The 23,144-nt window shown below is 37.0% G+C and overlaps 1 protein-coding gene across 1 annotated transcript in view; it reads left to right on the forward strand.

Moving 5' to 3' along the window:
* Positions 1-21,987, forward strand: part of SLC44A5 (solute carrier family 44 member 5) — a 437,182-nt gene extending 415,195 nt beyond the window's left edge. The window contains exons 13-23 of the mRNA XM_051857582.3: positions 1,395-1,494; positions 4,435-4,527; positions 4,980-5,067; positions 5,573-5,835; positions 6,330-6,424; positions 8,038-8,141; positions 9,573-9,646; positions 10,415-10,485; positions 10,598-10,686; positions 11,939-12,023; positions 17,714-21,987. Coding sequence (XP_051713542.2) covers positions 1,395-1,494; positions 4,435-4,527; positions 4,980-5,067; positions 5,573-5,835; positions 6,330-6,424; positions 8,038-8,141; positions 9,573-9,646; positions 10,415-10,485; positions 10,598-10,686; positions 11,939-12,023; positions 17,714-17,826 — 1,175 coding nt within the window. The 3' untranslated portion in view covers positions 17,827-21,987. The remainder of the gene's footprint in view (positions 1-1,394; positions 1,495-4,434; positions 4,528-4,979; positions 5,068-5,572; positions 5,836-6,329; positions 6,425-8,037; positions 8,142-9,572; positions 9,647-10,414; positions 10,486-10,597; positions 10,687-11,938; positions 12,024-17,713) is intronic.
* Positions 21,988-23,144: the final 1,157 nt, after the last annotated feature.

Here is a 23,144-nt window from a genome sequence, read left to right on the forward strand (position 1 = left end):
AATTACTGTCTTAATATCATAAAATGTACCTGGAATTAGTATACTGAGTTTAACTAAAAGAAGATATAGAATGAGATAGTATACTACTAAGATACTGCCACATTTCTAGATTAACTGATTTCAACTTACTTGGAGATATTAACTTGATGTCTGATATAGTGTCAGAATCTTAGTGGTATAACAATATAAGGAAATAGTGAGCTCTCCGTCCCTGAAAGTGTTCATAAATGAGCAGAATAACTATGTAACTGGGAGGTCTAGAAGGAATTCTCATGGATGGATATTTACGTTTCTTTTATAGGCTCAAGTTGTGTCATTAGTGGTACCATGTTTCCTTGATTTTAAGATGCACCCATTATCACTCTTTAGTATTTCTGAAATCAAGATACATCCTAAAATTATTGAACATTTAATGAAGAGTTTATTTACTTTTCCTAAAAACTTATTGGAAGTTAAAGGTGTGTCTTAGAATTATAGAAATATAATAATTTAAACTATTTGGCTTCAAGTATAAAAAACAAATTCAAGCTAGCTGAAGAGAAATAAACATTGGAGCAGGCGAGGAATATAACAGGGAGTGTTTATTTTAAGAATTAAGACTGTTTCATCAGACTCAAAAAAACAGGAAGGCAACAGGGCTTTCAAATTTTCCTAGATCCCAAAAACAAAAAGCAAAAAAGAACCCAAGATTTCTTCTTCTTTCTTTTTCTTTATGCATTATATTCTTTCTTTGCAGACTCACTTGATATATATATGTGGTTTTGATGCAGTTCGTTAAGTTTGTCTAACCCTTGATTCAAGAGGTTGATAAACTTCAATTTAAGACTAAAGTGGATTTCCTTAGTTTTAATTCTAAGACTGCTATGCCAAGTTGGATTGGGTTTACACCCTAGTTCCATCCATAGTGGTCATGGTACGTGGAGTCACAGGATAAAATTATGGCAGTCAAGAGTCTGCCATGTCAGTCAACAAGGACAATTCAGAGGCATGGTGAGCAAGGTGGACAACTCAGGTTCTTTTGTAGGACTCTCTTACTCACTTAGCTACAGAGTACAAGCATCTACAACAGAGCTAATAAAAGCAGTTCTTCCTTCCTTCTCTGCCTGTTTCCCAATTTCTACAAGCGGTGCGATGTGTTTTTGTGGATAAAATGAAATCTGTCTGGCTGACTTGCTCAAGCTCTAACTAAAGGTTTTAATTTGGATTTAGTTGCAGTTCTTGGAGGTTGGCAAAGTGAATTTGAAAAATCTGTGTTTTGGAGAGATAGTGCTGCTTAAATGATGAGGTATCAGAATTACAGGAATAATCATTAAGTGTAGTCTTAACGTTTGAAGAGAAAGGTTTTTTTTTAACTGATTTGTGTCAAAAATGGGTATCTTCTTTCATTTTCAAAGTGGTATTACTATGCATCACCGAAGTGACTATCACCCTCATGCTGATCTTCCTCAGGAAACAAATCCGCGTTGCCATCATCTTGGTGAAGGAAGGGAGCAGGTAAAGCCCTTATTGTAGAAACTAGGATTATGGACGTCCATCAGTTAAATCAGTCACCACCATCACATAGATGGCTGAGAAATATTTTTCCCTTAAGAAGACTTGTTAAAGAAAACAATTGTCCTTTCAAGAAGACATGTTCAGATTTAAACTCTGCTACTTACTATTAGAAAGGTCGCTGCTAACCAATCCTTTAATATCCCAATCCTTGATTATCATTGGGGCAAAATAAGAATAAAACCTGTCATCAGTGTATTAGAATTTTTGAACATTAAATGTATGTTTGGAAAATAACATGTGAAAATAAGTGATACAGTACTAGGTAAAAGCAATATTACATGTTATGCTATTTTCATAGTGGGTAATATGTTAATGTTAATATTAATGGTTATGATCATTTGTAGAACCTTAAATAACTATAATTCTGTAAAGTTAATTATGTACTATTACCATTTCTATTTGTGACAAATATTTCTAATAGGACAATTCATGCTAGCACCATCAGATTACACATTTTGTGTTTACAGCTCATAATTCAAGATTGCTTTATACCCAGAACAATTTTTGTTAATGCGTTACAAAATAAACATTCTTTCATAAAATTCAGGCTAAGAGGTAATAATACCTATAGTTTCCAAACTATTCCCAAAGGTCACTTGAAGATAATACATACTCTAAACTTTTGAATAATGCATGGAAGAAACAAGGAAAAAATTACTGGAAAGCAAAGAGACCATACTCTCTGCTTAGAATGATGAAAACTAACTTGTTGAGGCCAAGAACCAAATTATTTTTAATTGTCTTTAAAGGACTGTTTTAACAAAATTGCCATATGATTATTGTAATAATAGGGCCACCTGAAGCCAGTGGTTTAAATAGTTAACAAGCAGTTTGTTAAACTCTTTTTTTCCCCACAATACTGACAACCTATCATTAGCCACTGAAAACTGCTGATTTACTGGGTTTATTTCTTAAATAGTATATTATTGTGCAGTCCATTGTGACTTGCCCCACTTGTTATGTCCCTAAATGTGTGTATGTGTGTGTGTGTGTGTGTTATATGGCCAATAGGACTGTGACAGGTTGATGGTTTACTCAGGGAAAAATAAAGTTCAGAATAAATGGACATGAGAATATAGAGTAAACCTAAGGACATTCCATAATTCACTTTAAGTCAGTGTACACAGAAGTGAAAGAACAGCATTGCTGAAACAGTGAGGTGAAGAAGGTAACAGATACAAAAGAAATTTAAGAAATACAATGCGTTTGGAGTGGTAATAGTTCCATCATTTTTCTTAGCATATCAAACAGCATTGTGTCTAACCCAGTGTCATTTACTGAAACAGTCATTTAAGAGAAGTAGTTAGGGGATGAGTATTTAGCCTTGCAGTTAAGACACCAGTTAAAATGCCAGCATCCCACTTTGGACTACCTGGGTTTGACCTGGTTCTAGCTCCTGACTCCAAATTCCTGCTAATGCAGACTCAGGGAGGCAGTAGTGATGGGTCAAGTAACTGGGTTCCTGCTACCCACCTGGGAGACCTGCGCTGTATTCCTAGGTGTGATACAGAAAGTCCCAGTCATTAGGTGCATTTGGGGAGTGAACCAGCAGATGGGAACTCTCTCTCTCTCTCTTTCTCTCTCTCTCTCTCTCTCTCCCCTTTTCTCTTTCTGTGTGTGTGTGTGTGATTATCTCTCAAATAATTTTTTAATAAAATAGAGACTGAACAAGTAGGATGGTGAGCATTTCACAAATTATGTCCTATGATAAATTATCAAAGAAATGATTATCCTAGGTAAAAAAAAAAAAAAAGAAGAAGAAGGGTTACTATGTGGAAAAGGTGATAGAATAATTATCTCTTCCTCAGAAGTTAGAGGATATAAGTTATAAGCAGCCAGATAAGGGAGAACTTTCTGATGCTTTATTAAGGAAATGGAATAAGTTGCATGATGTGAAAATAAGTTCCCAATCACTCAATGTGTTCATCCAAAGATAGGGAACGGTGCTTTGGCATAATGGGTAAACCACCGCCTGCAGTGCCGGCATCCCATATGGGTGCCAGTTCAAGTCCTGGCTGCTCCACTTTTGATCCAGCTCTCTGCTATGGCCTGGGAAAGCAGTAGAGGATGGCCCACGTCCTTGGGCCCCTGCACCCATGTGGGAGACTCGGAAGAAGCTCCTAGAGCCTAGCTTCAGGTTGGCATAGCTCCAGCTATTGCAGCCTTCCAGTTTTAAAAATCTAATAATCTGGGGTGAGCACTGTGGTGCAACAACTTGGAACTGCCTGCATCCCATATCAAAGTGATTTGTTCAAATCCCAGCTACTCCACACTTCTGATCCAATGTCCTACTAATGCACCTGGGAGGAAACAGGTGATGGCTCCAGTCCTTAGGGTCCAGCTACCCATGTAGGAAGCCAGAATGAGTTCCTGCCCACCCATGTAAAAGACCAGATTGAGTTTCTGGCTCCTAGCTTCAGCCTGGCCCAATCCCAGCTGTGGTAGACATTTGGGAAGTGAACCAGTGAATATAAGAATCCCCCCTACTTGTCACCCACTGCTTTTAAAATCAATAAATATTTTTAAAAGACAAAAATCTAAACAAAGGAAGAAATTGCATGATTACAATGCATCAAATACTTATGGATCAGACAGAAATAACCAAAAAGAACAGAGTTTCAGGGACTTTAGGAAGGAATCAAACATAAGAACACTGGAGTAATGTCTCAATTTATTTTTAAAGATGAATAAATAAAAATCTGAAACACATTAAGAATAGATCAGAATGATCGGACCAAAAAGGTCAGTGTTACGAACACTGTTCTTAGTATTAACTCAGCATGAGCATTATTTCTAGTTCCAACAGACAAAAGTTAAATTGACAAAATACAGCTCTGATTCAAATAGCATTTTGAATTTCAACTATTTGTTTTATTTCAGAGCCATTGGATGCATTCCTGGTACATTACTTTATCCAGTTCTAACCTTCATTTTGCTCTCAATCTGTATTTCCTACTGGGCTGTGACTGCAGTGTATCCTTTAGTAATTAACCTCTTTAAACTTCAGGTCCACATTTCTATTCTGGGATGACAAGTTTCTGCCCAGTGTCTTCTATCCCTGAGAAGAGGAGGGATTTTCTAAGGAAATAACTGGATTTTTCTTTCTCAAGCCCTAAAAAGTATCAGTCTACTGACTAAATTTCCCTTCATATTGGTCACATGGCAGATTCGTTTTGTTACATACAACACTTCTCTTCAGCAATAGTCTACAAAGCTCCTACATATTTTATTTTTTAAGGGCCCACTCAATGTAGCTGGCACACATTATGTTAATCTAGACCTGAAAATTGTATGAATTATCAAAATATTCAAAGTTTTTTTTAAGTAAAACTCACCAGTAAATTTTCAGCTGTCTGCATTATTTTCTTGCCCATTTATTTTCAATCTATCAGAAAAATAGTTTATTCTTAATAGAGTTCATCCAGTTTCTTGGCTACGTCGGGGATACCTGTATACAGAGTTGTAACCCCACAGGGGCAATGTATACATGAAAATAAAACCTGTGACCCAGAGGTAAGTAAAAGAAATTCTCTCACCTCCTTACTTCAATACAGAATTCTACATTTCACCTTGCAGTTGTAGGAATCATTCTGAAGCAGAGATCCTAGACACTGATGGGGGTCACTATCTACAGAAGGGGAGAGTGGGTCAAGTGTTAGCAGCAGAGCATTGAGAACTGTAGAGGAAAGTGCAGATAAAGTACTAGAATTATTTACTGAGCTTTTGTATCGTATCATATATTCAAGAGGAAGATATTGGCAACAATAGCACTAATAAATGAGAAATTATGGTAGGAGCAGAGTGATTAGCCTATTGGAGAAAACAGTGCACTTTCCAAAGCTCAGTAAAAAGGGATATGAAGAGATGTGGTAGAAATAAATAGCAGAAGCCAGTAGAGAAAAAAATAGGACATGCATTTATGGGCTCTACAAAAGAGGAAAGGGGCAAGAAGGTATTATCTTGGAATGGTATTTAATATTATATTCTCATGTGTTTTTTTTTTTTTTTCTGAGTGCAGACTTTTAATACAACCGATGTTCCGAAAGTTTGCCCTGGGGCTTTGTGTAACTTTGCTTTCTATGGTGGAAAAAGTCTGTACCATCAATACATCTCTATCTTCCATGTGTACAATCTATTTGTCTTTCTCTGGCTTATAAATTTTGTCATTGCATTGGGTCAGTGTGCCCTTTCTGGTGCCTTTGCTACTTATTACTGGACTGTGAATAAACCTGATGACATCCCACCACATCCACTTTTTACTGCATTTGGACGAGCCATACGGTAAGCTTCATGTTGCACACTCCATCCCTCTCCTCTGTTGTATTTAGTGTGCTTATAACTCAGTCTTAGCTAGTTAGTTAATTCAGGCGAAACTGAAGGTGTAATTCAAGATTCATGGAAATCCATTGTCTTGTCTGTTTTTTATAACCACAGTTTCATAATCTCCACCCAGTCCAATATCTTTCTAATGCCATAGGAAAGAGATAGAGAAGGATGCCATATGAAAGATTAAGGATTAATTTGACTGCTCTATCAAACATCTTTTATGAGGACAGACTATTGGTATTATTTTTGTAGATAAAGAGCAAGATAGTATGTAGATTAAAACCATCTATGGAGAGCTTTATCAATCTGAATAAGAGAGCAGAGCACAAAAACTCTGCCCTATCGTTCCTTGTGCATTTCCCTTTTGCCTGTGAAAAATTTTCAGCTAGCATCCTTTTACTTAATAATAAAGATCTTTTAACTTGTGTTTTCATTTTATCTTTGTACAGATATCACACAGGATCCCTAGCATTTGGATCTTTAATTATTGCATTAATTCAGTTGTTTAGAATTGTCCTACAATACATGGATAGGCATCTTAAAAGTAAGGTTCCAGAATTTATCTCAGACTTCCTGACTTCTATGAAAATAATAGCTTGGGGCAGTGGGGAGGGTTAGCCTGATGACTGTAACTTGGCCTAGACTAGGAGGGATGAAAGTGGTCAAGTCTGGGATGTGTTTTGAAGGAAACCCCAATGAGACTTGCAGAAGGATTCAGCTGGCGGGGGAGAAGCAGTAGTGAAAGAAAGAGGGGCAAAGTATATGATCTTATTTATTAAAATATGAAACTCAGTAGAAGTGAATTTTTAAAAACAGATTAACAACTCTGTCTTCACAAGAGCTGAGAAGTTACTGTTGAGAAGCATGATGGACATGTCAGGTAGCAGTTCCTATTCTAAAGCTCAGGTCAGGCTGGGCTTAAAATACAATGTGGGTTTCAAGGCATAAGTCTTCATTTATGACATATATAATTTACAAGCATATAAAATCTACTTAGAATTCACTTTAGATAGCCAAAGCAATCTGGAAAATAAAGAATAAAGGTAGAATAATCAAACTTCCTGATTTCAAAATAAAACAAATCAACAGCAATCAAAACAGTGTGTCACTGCCATAGAACAGACATATAGACCTGGAATAGAATAGAAATTCCAGAAATAAACTCCCATATATATGACCATTTGATGGGGAAATGTCAGTCTTTTCAATTCATGGTGATAGAAAACTGGATATCTCATGCAAAAGAGAGAAGTTGGACCCTTACCTTACACCATATACAAAAATTACCTCAAAATGAATCAAATACTTAAATAAAAGAGTTAAACTATAAGACTCTCTAAAGTAAATATAGGAGGAAAGTAAATATAGGTGGAAACAGCCCAAATTTCTGGTAATAGATGAATGGATAAACCAAGTATGTTGAATATATACAATGGAATATTATTCAACCTTAAAAAGGAATGAAGTGTGAGAATTTGTGCACTGGTTTGAATGCCACTTGGGATGTCTGCGTCTCATATCAGCGTGCTTGATTCAAGCACATGTGCTTGATTCAGTAGCCCTCTAATGTGCGAGGCAACAGATGATGGTTTAAGTGCTTGGGTCCTTGTCACTCACATGGGAGACCCAGACTGAATTCTGGACTTCTGGCTTCAACCTGGCCCAGTGTTGCTGACATTTGGAAAGTGAATAAATGAAAGATCTCTCTCCCTCCTTTTCAAATACAATGGAAAAAGTGTTTTTTAAAGAAACCAAATTATGAGCCTTCAATAAAATATGCTATGAAATGTGCAAAATACAAATGGACAACTATTGTATGATTCCACTTACATAGGTACCTAGAAAAGGCAAATCTATACAAACTGGAAGTTTAATAGAGCTTACCAGGGACTGAGAGAGGAATTATTGATGAATTGGTATAGAATTTCTACCTAAGGTGATAAAAAGTTCTGAAAATGGATACTAGTTATTTTTATAAAATATATTAAATATACTCAATGCCAATGAATTTACTTGTACACTTAATAATGGTTTAAAATGGCAAATTTTATAGTATGCTTGTTTTAGCACAATAAAATTTTAAATATTTTGTGATTATTTTGATTCATAAGACTCTGTTGCAAATCATTAATAGATTTAAATATCTCCTTCTCATAGATGCTCAGAATAGCGTTTCAAGATTCTTACAATGCTGCCTAAAATGCTGTTTCTGGTGTTTGGAAAATGTGGTAAAATTTTTAAACAAAAATGCCTATATTATGGTAAGTAGGTTATTTCTTATTTATAAGCTTCCCATTTGCAAACCCAACCCTAGGTCTACATCGCTCTCTCTAAAACAGTTTCACGTCATACAATTGAATTTATCACATGTTGATAAATGCAATATATGATTAGAGATATCCAATGCATGATTAGAATCCAGTGAATGATTAGAGATACTTCCTTAGCTGATATAGTATCTTAATTATACTTCATTACTATCTTCGGTATCTTATTTTGAGAGAGAAAATATTGTTTACCTTGTGAGTTTAAAAGTGTGCTAGATTGAAAATTGTTTGTGTTTTTAACATACTGTAGTTGGAAGAAAGCTTAAGTACTCTGTATTCACTCTGAGAAGAATTCTTTATAATTCTGGAATTTATATAATTTTAAGGAAGGGCCTAATCCTTTTCATCAATCTTATGTGGGCAGTGGCAATGCTTGACTGAATTTTTTTCCTATTGGAATATGCACACTTCTATGGATTTTTTTAAATAAGAGACTCAGAAAAATAATTCTTCTTAAAGTTAGAGGCTAAAAACTTATACCTGCCATTATCACAAAGACAGGGTCTGGAAAAGTGATTCAAATAGTCATTGATTTATCTCCAATGAGTGTATTATATTGTGTGTTTTAATCAAAAAGTCCAGTATAGTGAAAGGCATTCTATTTCCTTAACAATAATTTTTAATTTTTTTAATTTTTAGATTAACACGTAAATTTAATGGGGTATGCTGCAGTGTTTCAACACATACACACAATCCAGTTAAGAAATGGGCAAAGTATCTGAATAGATCTTTCTCAAAAGAAAAAATATAAATATAATGGCCAACAAATACATGAAAAAAATGCTCTATATCACAACCCATCAGAAAAATAAAAATCAAAACCATAATGCAGTTTCTTTTCACTCCAGTTACCATGGCTGTTACAAAAAGACAAAAATAATAAATACTGATAAGGATGTGGAGAAATGGGGACCATTCAACACTGTGAGAATGCAAGCTAGTACAGCCATTATAGAGGACAGTATGAAGATTTCTCAAAAAACTAAACATTGAACTGCCATAAGAAGCTATCCTACTAGTGGGTATATATCCAAGGAAATGAGATAAGAATATGAAAGAGATACCTGCATTTCCATGTTCATTAAGAACAATTTTTAATGTGGAGTTTATAATATTTAATTCCAGTTAAAACATTTCAAAACCAGAAGTTGAGGAAAAGGTCTGTCTTTGACACTATGTAATGCCCTGTAATTTAAGGGCATATAGCATTTGACACAAGCTTACTGTCAATGACTATGAGAGCTGGGCAGAGTTGAGGACACAGTTCCCAGGTACTAATTTGGCTATTTTCCTGTCATTGGACTGTGCTTTGGTCTTGGTAGGGTATGTTACTGATTGCAGAATAATATCAACTGTCTTCCTCAGATCGCAGTGTATGGTGAAAACTTCTGCACATCAGCAAGAGATGCTTTCAATTTGTTGATGAGAAACATTGTAAAGTAAGTAATCAGGCTAAACACTGCGACAGACGAGTTAGTGAACCTTGAGCATCACACTCTTTGAATGCTATTTGAAGTGTTTTGGCCTTATCTTTAATTTAATAGATTTTACTCTTTCTAATATCATTAATTTACTTTCATGCCTTTGCATTGTTGCTTCCATCATCCACCTGCCTTTACACCCACCAGCACTCACTCATTTTAATTTCTCCTCCACTCAAGGAATTCCCAAGGGACCACATTGTTATATTTTGGGGTTTTCTTTAAAAGATTTATTTATGTACTTATTTATTTATTTAATAAGGCAGAATTATAAATAGAGAGGTAGAGACAAATATTGCATCTGCCGGTTCACTCCCCCAGTGGTTGCACTGCATCACTTAACCTGCTGTTGTTCTGCAACACCAGTCTCATACATTGTCATCACTTCCTGTTGTCATTTCCCAAAATTGATGCAGCCTGAGTGGGCAAAATCAGAGAACAAATATAGCATTTTCAGGATTCAGGGTGTCTTTTGACCTTGAACTAGAATGAGAGGCTGACACCACCACTGCAGGGCACCCAATGGCCCTACAATGCCATCTTCTGTTCACTTCTTAAAAATAACACCTTGGTGCTATCTTCATTTCTTGCATTTTAAAATTCCAAGTGAAATTTCAGCCAAGACACATCAAAATTAACTCATAATTTATTTACTCCCATAAGTTTCAAGTAACAAAGTATTTTAAACATAGAATTACACTTTCTTTTTTTTTTTCTGATACTCAGAGTTGCAGTGACAGATGAAGTTACATTCTTTATATTAATCCTGGGGAAAATTCTAGTCTGTGGGATAATAGGTGAGTAATAATAATTTTAAAAGTTTAAAAGATGCTTGGAAAACTATTTTACTACAAAAAGCAATCTTCCTTTGCAAATGCACAATCCACATGCTGTGCCTTTTCAATGCAGGTGTCCTGGCCTTCTTACTCTTCACAGAAAGAATGCCAACAATTGTGGAAGGGCCAACTTCCTTAAATTACTACTGGGTACCTTTGCTGGTAAGAGCTTGTGTCTTGGTTGGAGCTGCTATCACAATATCATAGACTGGGTGGCTTGGACAACAGAAATTTATTCCTCACCTTTCTGGAAGCTGGAATATCCAAGATCAAACAAAGTGCCAGCCAGTTCAGTTCCTGGGGAGGTCTTTTTCCTGGTGTGCAGTGGTACACTTTGCAATATCCTTATATTTGTGTCTCTTATAAGAGCACTGATCCCACATAGGGATATTAACCTCATATCTTCCGCCCCAAAGCCTCACCTTCTATTTCCATTGTGTTGGAGATTAGAAATTTGTAGGGCTCACAACTCAGTCCATAGCAGCTGTGTGTTGTTGACTGTATGATTTACCAGAGACAGCAAAATCAAAACTGAAGAGGAATAGAAAAAATAATAGCTAATAGTATCAGTCTTACTTTGTGTCACCCTCCATTCTGCTTCAGAGACTGGATTTCTTAGAAACAACCCCTAAAACAAGATTATATGCAGAAGGTAATTAGGAAGTTCTTTCCTGAGATACATTCCTAGGGAAGTGAGGAAGAGAGGGCAGGGTAGCAGGATAAGCTGACCCATGCTGACCTCAGACGTAATTACAGGAAGTTCTGGCATAAGGGATGGGCCCATGTGTGCATTATCAGGCAGCTGTTGGCCACACGCTGAGCCGTGGTTGGAGGTGTGACTTTGGGTGAGGCAGTTCCCTGCAGGGAGAGCAATTCCAAGTGAGGGAGGCAGCTGAGTCATCAGCAGCCTATATTCATAACAAGTGGGAATGGGGAAGAGACAGGGGGAACAGATCTGGATGGAGCCCTGTGGTATACATTGCAATATATTAACTCAATCCATGTGTCATAAAACTGTTATCACTCACATTCTCCAGCCCCCACGCCCCTCCTCATTGCTAGTAGGAAGCCCAGAGAGGTTAAGTAACTTGAGCTATAGCCTGTGCTATGATTCATACCTAGGCAGCATGTGCTGTTAACCCTTAATGCTTCATTGCCTCAGTGCACAGTGTCCTAAAGCTGGGATATTTTTGGTACACAGTTGGGGGCAGTGCTTAGAAAATGGAAAGATAATCTAGCACATTTAGTTTAAATTTCAAAAACATGCAAAAGCATTATTATTGGATATTTTGGTCTGCCTATTAAAATAATTTCCAACAGAGTGCTTCAGAGCTCTCTCATCATGGCTTTCATATATACCTTGATTACAGTGCTTCTGGCACAGTCGGTGACATGTTGGTTCTCTTATTTACAGACTGTCATTTTTGGATCTTACCTAATTGCACATGGGTTCTTCAGCGTCTATGCAATGTGTATTGAAACAATTTTCATCTGCTTCTGTAAGTATTCGGTATATGTGTTTTCTGCATTCCATGGATCACTGAGAATGGAGAAGATGAAGACCCATGTGGTTAGCTGGCTAGTAGAATTGCTATTACCTGAATGCAATTTCAGAACAGTATTTTTATGGAAGGAAACCTTGCTCAGTAGATGCTCTTTAAACCTGAACAGCAAAGAAGTAATATGTGCAAGGCATAGAAAGACAAATACTGCATGATCTCACTCACATGTGTAATCTAAACAAGTTGAACTCAAAAGTAGTAGAAGAGTGATGTCCAGGTAGAAGAGGGGAGAGGTCAAGGTGTGAGGAAAATGAGGAGACACTGGTAAAAAGGGTACAAACCTGCAGCTACAAGATGAACAAGTTCTGGAGGCCCATGTAGGGCTTGGTAACTATAGTTAATAATACTGTATTGTGTACTTTAAATTTGCTGTGAGGGGCACACCGGGTTCTAGTCCCAGTCAGGGTGCCGGATTCTGTCCCGGTCTCTCCTCTTCCGGGCCAGCTCTCTGCTGTGGCACAGGAGTGCAGTGGAGGATGGCCCAAGTGCTTGGGCCCTGCACCCCATGGGAGACTAGGAGAAGCACCTGGCTCCTGGCTTCAGATCAGCATGGTGCACCGGCCACAGAGGCCACTGGGGGGTGAACCAATGGAAAAGGAAGACCTGTCTGTCTCTCTCACTGTCCACTCTGCCTGTCAAAAAAAAAAAAAAAAAAAAAAAAAAAGCATAAGTATTCTCACCAAAAAAAAAAGCATAGATAACTATGCGATGATGTGCTAATTAACTTGATTGTGGTAACCATTTTACAATGTATACATATATCAAAATGTTATAGACCCCAAAAATATATATATTTAATTTCTATTTGTCAATTACACCTCAATATGTGTGTGGAGAAAAATATAAAATTACAAAATCAAAGCCTTTAACAGCTGAGAAAATGAGATTTGCAAAACAAAAGAGGCAGCTACTGAAATGAACCTCAGGTTACATGGCTCAGGGCTAGCATGATGTTATTTTTTCTTTTCTTTTTTTTTTTTTTTTTTTTTTTTTGACAGGCAGAGTTAGTGAGAGAGAAAGAGACAGAGAGAAAGGTCTTCCTTTTCCGTTGGTTCACCCCTAAAATGGCCACTACGACCGGCACTCCGCGCCGATCCGAAGCCAAAAACCAGGTGTTTCTCCTGGTCTCCCATGCAGGTGCAGGGCCCAAGCACTTGGGCCATCCTCCACTGCCTTCCTGGGCCACAGCAGAGAGCTGGACTGGAAGAGGAGCAACAGGGACAGAATCCGGCGCCCCAACCGGGACTAGAACCCAGGGTGCTGGCGCCACAGGCAGAGGATTAGCCTAGTGAGCCACGGCGCTGGCCATTTTTTCATTTCTTTATACTTTTACGTGTCAAATAATTATAAGCTTCTATTGTGTTATATTAACATAACTGAGGATATAAGTGACCTTTAGGAACTGGGTTTAGGAATAGTTTAACTAGAGCTCTTACAGATTCTGATAAAAGCAATGGTTTCAAAGACACACAGGCCAATTTCTCACCATGTAACATGACAATCGATAGAATTTATTTTTTATTTTTTTTTTAAATTATTTATTATTTATTTGAAAGTCTGACTTACAGACTGAGAGAGAGGTCTTCCATCCACTGGTTCACTCCCCAAGTGGTTGCAACAGCCAGGTCTGAGCCAGGGTGGAGCCAAGGAGCTTCATCCAGGCCTCCCACTTGGATGCAGGGACCCATGCACCTGAGCCATCTTTCACTGCTTTCCCAGGCCATTAGCAGGGATCTGAATTTGAAGTGGAACAGCTGGGATACAGGAACTGGAGCCCACATAGGATGCTAGCGTTGCAGGAGGCGGCTTTACCCACTACATCACAATGCCAGCCACTGGATAGAATTTATAAAGGAGCAAGTTTGGGAAGTACATAGATCACTTTAGAGACTTGGAGATAAAATGCTTCTTTAGAGCTTTCATCACTGACTTGTACACTATGCCCCTAGGTGGCATGCACAACTCACGGACCAAGAATGGGTGCCCAATATTGGTCCTGGATCTGAAAAGTCCTAGAGAAAATGGTGCCCAGCAGGAATTTCAGTGGGCCCTCACTTTCAATGTCATATCAGCAGGGAAAAGAACAAAATTTGCTAGCCATTCAGCTACATGCCCTGAGAGATGATTTGTCAGGCACATTACTCTTAAGAGAAACAGAGAAAGCTTAGTCTCTGACAAGGCATTTCTGAGCAATGCATTTGCATAAAATTACAGGGTTTTTTTAGAGTAACCCACAATACCAACTTCATGCTGGCATCAGGAGAGGCGATAACACATTGAAGACACATTGAAGGAAAAAACACCAAGAATATCCTCTAAGATGTTAAAATCGATTTTCAATATCTGAGCAAAGAAAGAGAACATTGTGTACCAGATGGTTCTTCCTCTGGCTATCAATGGAACCAGAATGCTTCTTTCTTTTCCTAGTGCCTCCAGTTTGTTAAGAAAACCACATGCACAAACTGCAGTTCAGGTGTGGGGTGGAAAAAGGAGCCCCAGAGGAAGGCAGTGCCTAAGTTGCAGTAAAGGCATGGCTCTGGAATGTTCCAAGACCTCTTCTTTCAGCTCAGCACGTGTCATGGGGTCAGTACCTGGAGATGGCTCTGTGACCTTCCCCATTCTTGTTACTGAAAATATCTTTCAAAATTTATCTCAGGTGATGACCAGAACCTGCTAGTTTCCAGTCTTTGGAATCTTAAGCTAATTGTGTAGATTTTACATTTGGAAGTAGATTTTGAATTTAGACAATAAAGAATATTTTCGACCCGTGTTTATTAATCAAATGCAAACTTTTTGAAAACCAGGTATAACATCAGCTTTATTTAATACATGACCATGAATAATTTCATTTTATAGACTCGTGACTTTGATAATAAAGAACAATGGAAACCATGTTGTATCTCTCTTCCCTTCCCAGCTGTTACTATGGGTAACATCATACTTTAGAAAACATTCTTCTTAAATGACTCCCCAAGCCAAACTGATTGTGTGGAATAACATTTTTATTTTTAATATATTTTTATACCTATCATCTTGAGTGCCAAAATCTTGTGTTTTTAAAATGCCATCCATTTCAAACACTTCATTTACAGAATCAAGGCGCTAAGAATCCTAATCCCAGGGAGGGAAAAAAATAGTTATATATGATTACTAACAGGATCCAGACCAGGCTTCCCACCAGTTCCTCAAGGGTAATAATGATATAAACATATGATATAACATAGAAATAAGATTAAGGACAAAAGAACAAAAATGTTCATTTTTTCATGTCTCTCCTTCACTTCTCATTTTGTTTGTGAGGAAGGCTACCACGAGGTCTGATGTAGTAATCTCCTGAACCAATAATCCAACTGTTCCCAAAAGAGTTTAGATAACACCTGCTGTGAATTGTACATTTGTGCAGGAATCTGAATTCCATATAAACTTCTCCTTACATCTCAGCACTAATTCTAATGCTCATCCCCACCCCACCCCACAAACCACCGAGCAGATGGGTGCTCAGTGAAACACAGCATCACTTTAATATCAGCCTAAGCAAAGCAGGAAGGTAAACTCACAGATTACATGGTCTTAGCTCTTTACAATTATTTTATATTCATTCTAGAAACAGGAAAATAGTGACAAAGAGTCAGAGAACTACCTTCTGATCTGTGGGCCCACTTTCCAAATGCCCACAGTAGTCAGGGCTGGGCCTAAATCAAAATATTAGGAACTCAATCCAGGACTGCCACATAAGTGCAGGGACCTAACTGCTTGAGCTATTACATGCTACTTCTCAGGGTCTGCATTAGCAGAAAGCTAGAATTAGAAGCCAAAGCCAAGAATTGAACCCAGGCACCCTGATATGGGTTGCCAGCATCTTAACCCCTAGTGCAAACACCTACTTCTGGTATTAGCTTTTGAGTATAATCTGAGGAATGTTGCAAGGATTTGGGACAAGAAACCTTAGCGTTAAATAGGATTACTGGACTAGGTGTCAAGAGTCTGGATTCTCATCTCGATTGCTTCAGAGTTTTTGACTTCAGTAAAATCATTTTACATCCCTGGGTGTTAGACACATCATCTATAACATTCAGATGTGGGCTACCATTAAAAGTGACTCTAGGGGCATATGCTATGGCACAACAGGTTAAGTCACCACTTGTGACAAATGACATCCCATATGGGAGTTCCAGTTCCAGTCCTGGCCACTACTCCACTATGTCCAGCTTCCTGCTAATGTGTCCTAGGAGGTAGCAGATGACAGCTCAAGTACTTGGACCCTGCCACCTACTTGGGAGATCTGGATGGAATCACTGGCTCCTGGCTTAAACCTGATCCAGACCTGGCTGTTGTGGCCACATGGGGAGGGAACCAGTGGATAGAAGCTCACGCTCTCTCTCTCGCTCTCTCTGTCTGCCTTTCAAATAAATAAAGCTTTTTTTAAAAAATGATTCTAAACTTAGAAGTTTAATGATTTTTTTCATATATCATAGGATTAGTACACTTTTTATCAAGTTCATTCCTGAGGATGCAGCAATTTATAAGTTTCTGAAGTGAACAGTCACAGAATTTAAAAATAACACTGTTGAAAGGACATGAGGGGCCGGCGCCATGGCTCACTTGGTTAATCCTCCACCTGCAGCGCCGGCATCCCATATGGGCACCGGGTTCTAGTCCCAGTTGCTCCTCTTCCAGTCCAGCTCTCTGCTGTGGCCTGGGAGGGCAGTGGAGGATGGCCTAAGTGCTTGGGCCCCTAAACCCACATAGGAGACCAGGCGAAGCGCCTGGCTCCTGGCTTCGGATTGGCACAGCGCGCCAGTCGTGGCGGCCGTTTGGGGAGTGAACCAATGGAAGGAAACCTTTCTCTCTCTCTCTCTCTCTCACTGTCTATAACTCTACCTGTCAAATAAAAAAAAAAAAAGAAAGAAAGGACATGAAAGGAAAAATGGATGGAACTGGAGATCATTATGCTAAATGGTATAAGTTGGATACAGAAGGACAGATACTGTATGTTCTTTCTCTTATGAGGAAGTTAAATAGAGACAGTTTATCTGAATTTCAAATAAGAGAAGAGGGTGGGGGAGTGTAAGATAATGGGTGAAGGTAAGGGTTCTGGTATTCCGTAGCCCAGTGGGGAGATCCTGGTGCACAATAAAATGTCATATTCTTTATTAAGAACAGTAAGAGAAGAGCTGGTAGGCTCCAAACACAAAAATAAGGAAATGGAAAGGCTGATTGCTTGGTGTTATTCGTTTACCACGTGTATACGTGTTGCAAGATTGAACAGTACCTCTTAAAAACGTACAAGTATTACATCTTAATTAAAAAATGTTTAAGCTCCAAACAAAAGCAATAAAAGAAAAAACATGGAAGATCTTATTCACATTTAAAGTCTCAAAATCGAACTCTTTGGGATTGGGAGGGATCAGTGGGAAATTTTAGTGCTTCCTGGATTGAGGCATCATCTTGCGTTATCCAGCCTTATCCAGCATCTACACCTTAACTGCATGAATTTGTTTTATATTTGACTTTCTAACATGGATTTCTCTGATTCTTCCCCTTTTGATTCGCCAATTTACAAAAACACATGCGCTTGTTCTGCTGTGGTTGGCTGCTTTTGCCTGCTCTGACTGCTGCACATACAGGTGAAGATCTGGAAAGAAATGATGGATCTGCAGAAAAGCCCTACTTCATAACCCCTAACCTGCATGGCATTCTGTTCAGGAAGCAACTAGTGCCCCAGAAGCAAAAAGTGTAGAAAAGCTCCTAGCAGTGCCACTCACTTTTAAGTTGAAATTTTGTAAATTAGGTCAAGTGTGACTTGAAGATGTTGTTTCTGAGTGATGTGAAATTTCTGTGCTATTTCTCAAAAGTCAGCACCTGACACCATCTGAGTTGTCAGGCTTTTGATGACAGTGGCCTCTGTGAAGTAGAAGACTTTTATAGACTGGACCCAGCTGAAGAGCAAAGTATTAATGTCCAACCTTTTTAAAAATCTTTAGCCGAAAGTGTTTCAATAACTTTTTTAACTCAGCGTGCTGTTTCCATTCAGCACTTTGATAGCCTTTCTTTTTATAACTGTATATTTGTAAAGGATATTCAGGCAATTTTTGAAAGCACTATAAATGTGTAATCAATTAGCCATAAAAATAATGACCTATAGTTAACCAGCATATGGTACTACATGTGTAAATATGGTGCTATGGTTATATTTATACTGTTCAAGCTGGTGGACAACTCTCTAAACTGTGATTAAACTTGTATTAATGGTTCCCTAGGAAGTATATTTCAGTAAGTGAGTCAAGTTCATAACAAACATATAGTTGTTAATGTTACATAGTTTCTACAGAGAGCATTATTGGGTTAAAATGACTGTGAAACCTTTATGGCCATTCTTCTGTAGTGAAATTATATTTGTATTGAAGTTGAATATGAGTTCTGAAATGTCATTTCCAATAATAGAAACTGCTGGCTACCATGAAAATATTCTGAACAAAACTGAAAATGCCGCATAACTCATGCCTTTTGTCTCCAACTCAAATTTCCTATTCCCACCAAATGGAAGACTAGTATGGATTTGTTTCAGAGTGACTTTTCTTTTCATGAGCATACCTGTACTTCTAGATTAAAGAGATTGTGTAGCTTTGTTCTACAAAAGGTTTCATTTTAGCTCAACTTTCAGTGAGGAAAGAGCAAAGATCAGTAAGACACTTTAGATTTAATCCTAAGGAAAAATGTTGGCCCTTCACTAGGTACCTAACCTGGTACCTTTACAGGGAGTTTTTTGGGAGGAAAGTTATCACCACACCCTACCCCTGCTGGCCAGAACAACAAGCTGGTTTCTGAGCCATGCCTAAGTCTTGCATGGTAGAGCGAACCATGAATCTGACATACGATACCTTGCCTATCCAGCCCATGTGTGTAAATGCATTTGATATTGCTAACTATTGAAAAAATGCACCCCAAAAAGATCACTGAATAATTTAGCATTCTTTGGCTTTTACACTAGGCTGGTATATAGCGGCAATTGTGAATTGACAGAAAGGAGTATGCTGATGTAATATGTTGATCTGAATATAATCCACACATTCAAGAGTCAGAAATGTATTACTGTGTTACAAATTAATATAAGTACTAACTTATTTAATTATCCTGACATGTAAGAACCCTGATTTAGACTGATTCATGGCAGCTAAAAGCAAAAAGCCAATGAAGAGGGAAGATTGTCAGAATATTGGTCCTATAATGACTGCCAACTTATTTTTGGACTACTTTCTTGAGATTATTATTGTCAAAAGTGTACTATGGCTTCACATTTTGGCAAAATGCCTTTTTCATCCTCATTCTCCTCAAAGCAAGGAAGAGTGATCACTTATTTTCTAGATTTTAATATTATTATTATTATTATTCAACAATTAGGTGACACAGCAAGGACCTGGTAGAATAGTGACCTCTGCCAGAGAGCTTGTTACAAATACAGATGCCCTACTCAAAAGACTCTGATGTTGTGTTTGGATGTTCGCCACCCTGTGAATTATTTTAAAGTTTCTAGTTGATTCTGATGCACATATAAGTTGGAAAATCACTTGAATAAAATGTAAATCAACATGTGAAAAATTAGTTGCAAATTTAACCAAATTCTGGGCTTATACCTAGACAGAAAAATATTTCCCATTTATTATTTCTTTATGTAACTTAAGTGTATGGAGTAAAAATTTGTGAAGTCTTTGAGAAGAAATTTAGATCCATTTTCTTACAAAGCAATTAAACTCAAAACTGTGAAAAAAAAGTAACATTTTTCAAAACTTACAGTTGAAGGACTTGAAATTCTGTACACTAAAATTTTAGAAATCTTATTTTTCAAGGCTGTACTATCTAAAATACTGATGGCAAAGCAAATGGAGTTTTGAACGAATATGTTAAGTTAGAAAATAAATTGAGAAACAGAAGGTAACAGTTTATTTCCTCAAGCATGCAACTGAGAGGTATGCAATATTAGAAGAATCTGACCTGGGACACAAAATGAAATAGTATTTTACTGTCATAATAACAAGGGCTGATCGTTTTCTCATACCTATGTTTACAATAATGTGGATGCCAAACTGTGCTGTTTTTTAACAAATGTTATTTTGAATTGCTGTAAAACAAGTATGCAGCAGATGGCGATGTTACTTCTCTTACAGTGTTGCTTTGGTATTTACTCTGTGCCATTCTCCCTCCTAGTGGAAGATTTAGAAAGAAACGATGGTTCTGCTGCAAGACCTTATTTCGTGGCTCAATCTCTGCTGAAGATTTTGACGGAGGACAGTATACACAATAAGGGCCGGTAGAAGAGCAAACTGGTCATCCTGCAGCGGTCTGTTACCTATCCCTACCTGCCGTGTCTGCACCACTCGTTTCATAAGTGCTTTTGTGTTTAGCGACACTGTATTCACGACCTTGTTGGCTTGCATTTGCATGTTTTATACCAAAGCTTATATTGTAATATGCGAAGCCATCAGAAGTCGCAAGGGAATTGTTAATAACATGGAACATTTTTATACTGAGATCTTTTGTTTTGTAATTCATTTTTAAATAGAGTGGCTTGGATGTTTTGAAAATACCTGTTGAATATGTTCGTATTCTTTTGAATATTAGATTGAAAAATGATGCATTATTTAAATTGATAGCTCCTAATATATTTTTTAAATTACAACTAAAAGACTTCTTCTGCAGGGAAAATTGGTAAACAAAGTGAAAGAAAAATTTTTAAAGCTTTCCCCACTCCTGTTTGAGAGTAAACCAGTAAAAAGACCGCCTGCTCCAGACTTTGCTAAGTATAGAATGTTTCCTATTAAACAAATTGCCAATCATCCAGCCTTTACTACTTCATCCTCTGACAAAGTGCCTTACTGGCTGTTTAATATTACCCAGCTTTTGTGGGCAAGTTTACAAACATTGTTTAAAAAAATTAAAACCTGCAACATTCAGTGATTAAAACAAGTCTTCTTGCATTTGTTTTCCTCTTAGCTCACTGATTGGAAACCATTTGTCATTTCAGTGTGTTTGATATCCTCACTATTAGAGTATATCATGCAGTATAAACAATTTCCCTTGCGTCTAGTGGACATTCATGAATGTGTACTATACGCAAGAACAAAAAAAAAAAAAAAACAAAAAAAAAAAAAACAAAAAAAAACCTGAAAGGACACTTGTTAGGTTTGGGTGTTTTGTTTTTTTTTTTAATAAAGAGAAGTTTAAAATGTAATCTTTTTCTATAGTTGACCTATGAAAATACAGTAAGACCACATTTCTCGGTGTTTTATAGATTGGAAAGGGAAACTTCTAGGAATTACAAAGGGAAACTACCCCTCTAGAGGGTGCTCACAGATGTCATGTCCTGAACAGCTTCATAATAAATTATTGTTGATTTTCATTAAAGCCTGTTCTATATATGTTGTTTCATTTTTGGACTTTTGCTATAAAATAATCAATTTACTTATAATATGTTAATTTTATTGTGCAAATATAAACAGGAACATGATTTCTAACTCAATTTACAGTAATTTTACTAGTACTACTACTTAAAGAAAATTAATTCAGTCTGTTACTTGTTATTAAAGAAAGAGTTCACAAAAGTGTGTGCCCTAAAGAATGTCAGTCCCATAATGAGAATTGTGAAAGCTTTGAGAATCAATCACAATAAGTTACTATCATTTTATCTATTATCACATTTTTTAAATGTGATTTAGAAACTTTTATGCCAAAAATAAACTTATGTGAGCACTTGACAGTCTGAGCTCTATAATTGGAGTGCTTCTGCTGTGCAGAAATATTAGGAACATATTGTCTAAATATCTTTGATAACAAAACTGTTTAATATTTAATGAAATTTGTTGTTACACATTGTTTTAAATTGAATTGTTTTTCTTCTAATAAAGATTTAGATAAAAAATAACTGTATGCCTTTTTATTTAAGACAGAAATGGAGAAAAGCTTTTGTTCTTAAATTCTACCATAGTATGACAATATCTTTTAAGATTTATTTATTTGTTTGAAGGGCAGAGTTTCAGAGACAGAGAAGGAGAGTGAGAGAGAATGATATTCCATCTGTGGGTTCACTCCCTAAATGGTCGCATCAGCCAGGGCAAGGCCAGGCTGAAGCCAAGATCCAGGAACTCCACCTGGATCTGCTTGGGCCTTCTTCTTCTGCTTTCCCAGACATATTAACAGGGACCTGGATTGGAAGTGGAGCAGCCGGGACTTGAACCAGCACTCCAATAGGGGATGCCACTTTCATAAGCAGTAGCCCAAAGCCTTTACCACAAAGCCACTTGCCCTGATGACAATATATCTTTTTGGTGCCTAACATTTAAGTTTCTTTAAATATTTGAATTTATCTTTAAAAATTTCCATTTTTCTGCTGGCTATGCATTACCAAGTCAAATAACTAAAACTGACCATTTGCACAAAATAACTCCAAGCTAAATGGATGTGGCTTTTTAAAAAACCAAACAATGGCCTAAATTCGTTCATCTATCTTTGTTTTAATATACTCAATTCCTCATTTGCTTTTGCCCACGTTCATAAGAAAATTTCATCATTTTCAAGGCGGGACAAGCTCAAATAAAGTAAAGATGTGAACAATAATAGTTTTTTTAAAGCAGGGTTTACTACCCCTATCACTGATTTATCTTAGGATAAAATTATTCTTGGGTTTATATATTCCTTAAGGAATATGAAATAATCTTGTTTTTAGTTTGAATTATACATTAAATCTTCAAAATTTATTTTCCTTTAACATTGAATGTTCCTTTCAAAGAAAACATTAAACAGTTTCTGTAATTTTCAGTGTTCTTTTAAAATGTTCTAAATGTAATAAGATGTTTTTAATATAGTTAATGGTTCTTCGCTTATTTGAAATAAAAACATAGTTTGATTTCCAGAGGAAATCCAAGTAGCTTTAGATTTTAATAAGTTCCACTTTGGGATAATAAAACACTGATTGTATTTGTAAATAAGTTATATGAAATTAGACTATGATTGATTTAGTTCTTCGTGCTTAAAAAGCTTAAAAAGATCTTGTGTACCCACATA

The sequence above is a fragment of the Oryctolagus cuniculus genome, chromosome 7, assembly GCF_051225735.1.
Source record: "Oryctolagus cuniculus isolate XC-2025 breed Fujian yellow rabbit chromosome 7, ASM5122573v1, whole genome shotgun sequence".
Taxonomy (NCBI): Eukaryota; Metazoa; Chordata; class Mammalia; order Lagomorpha; family Leporidae; genus Oryctolagus; species Oryctolagus cuniculus.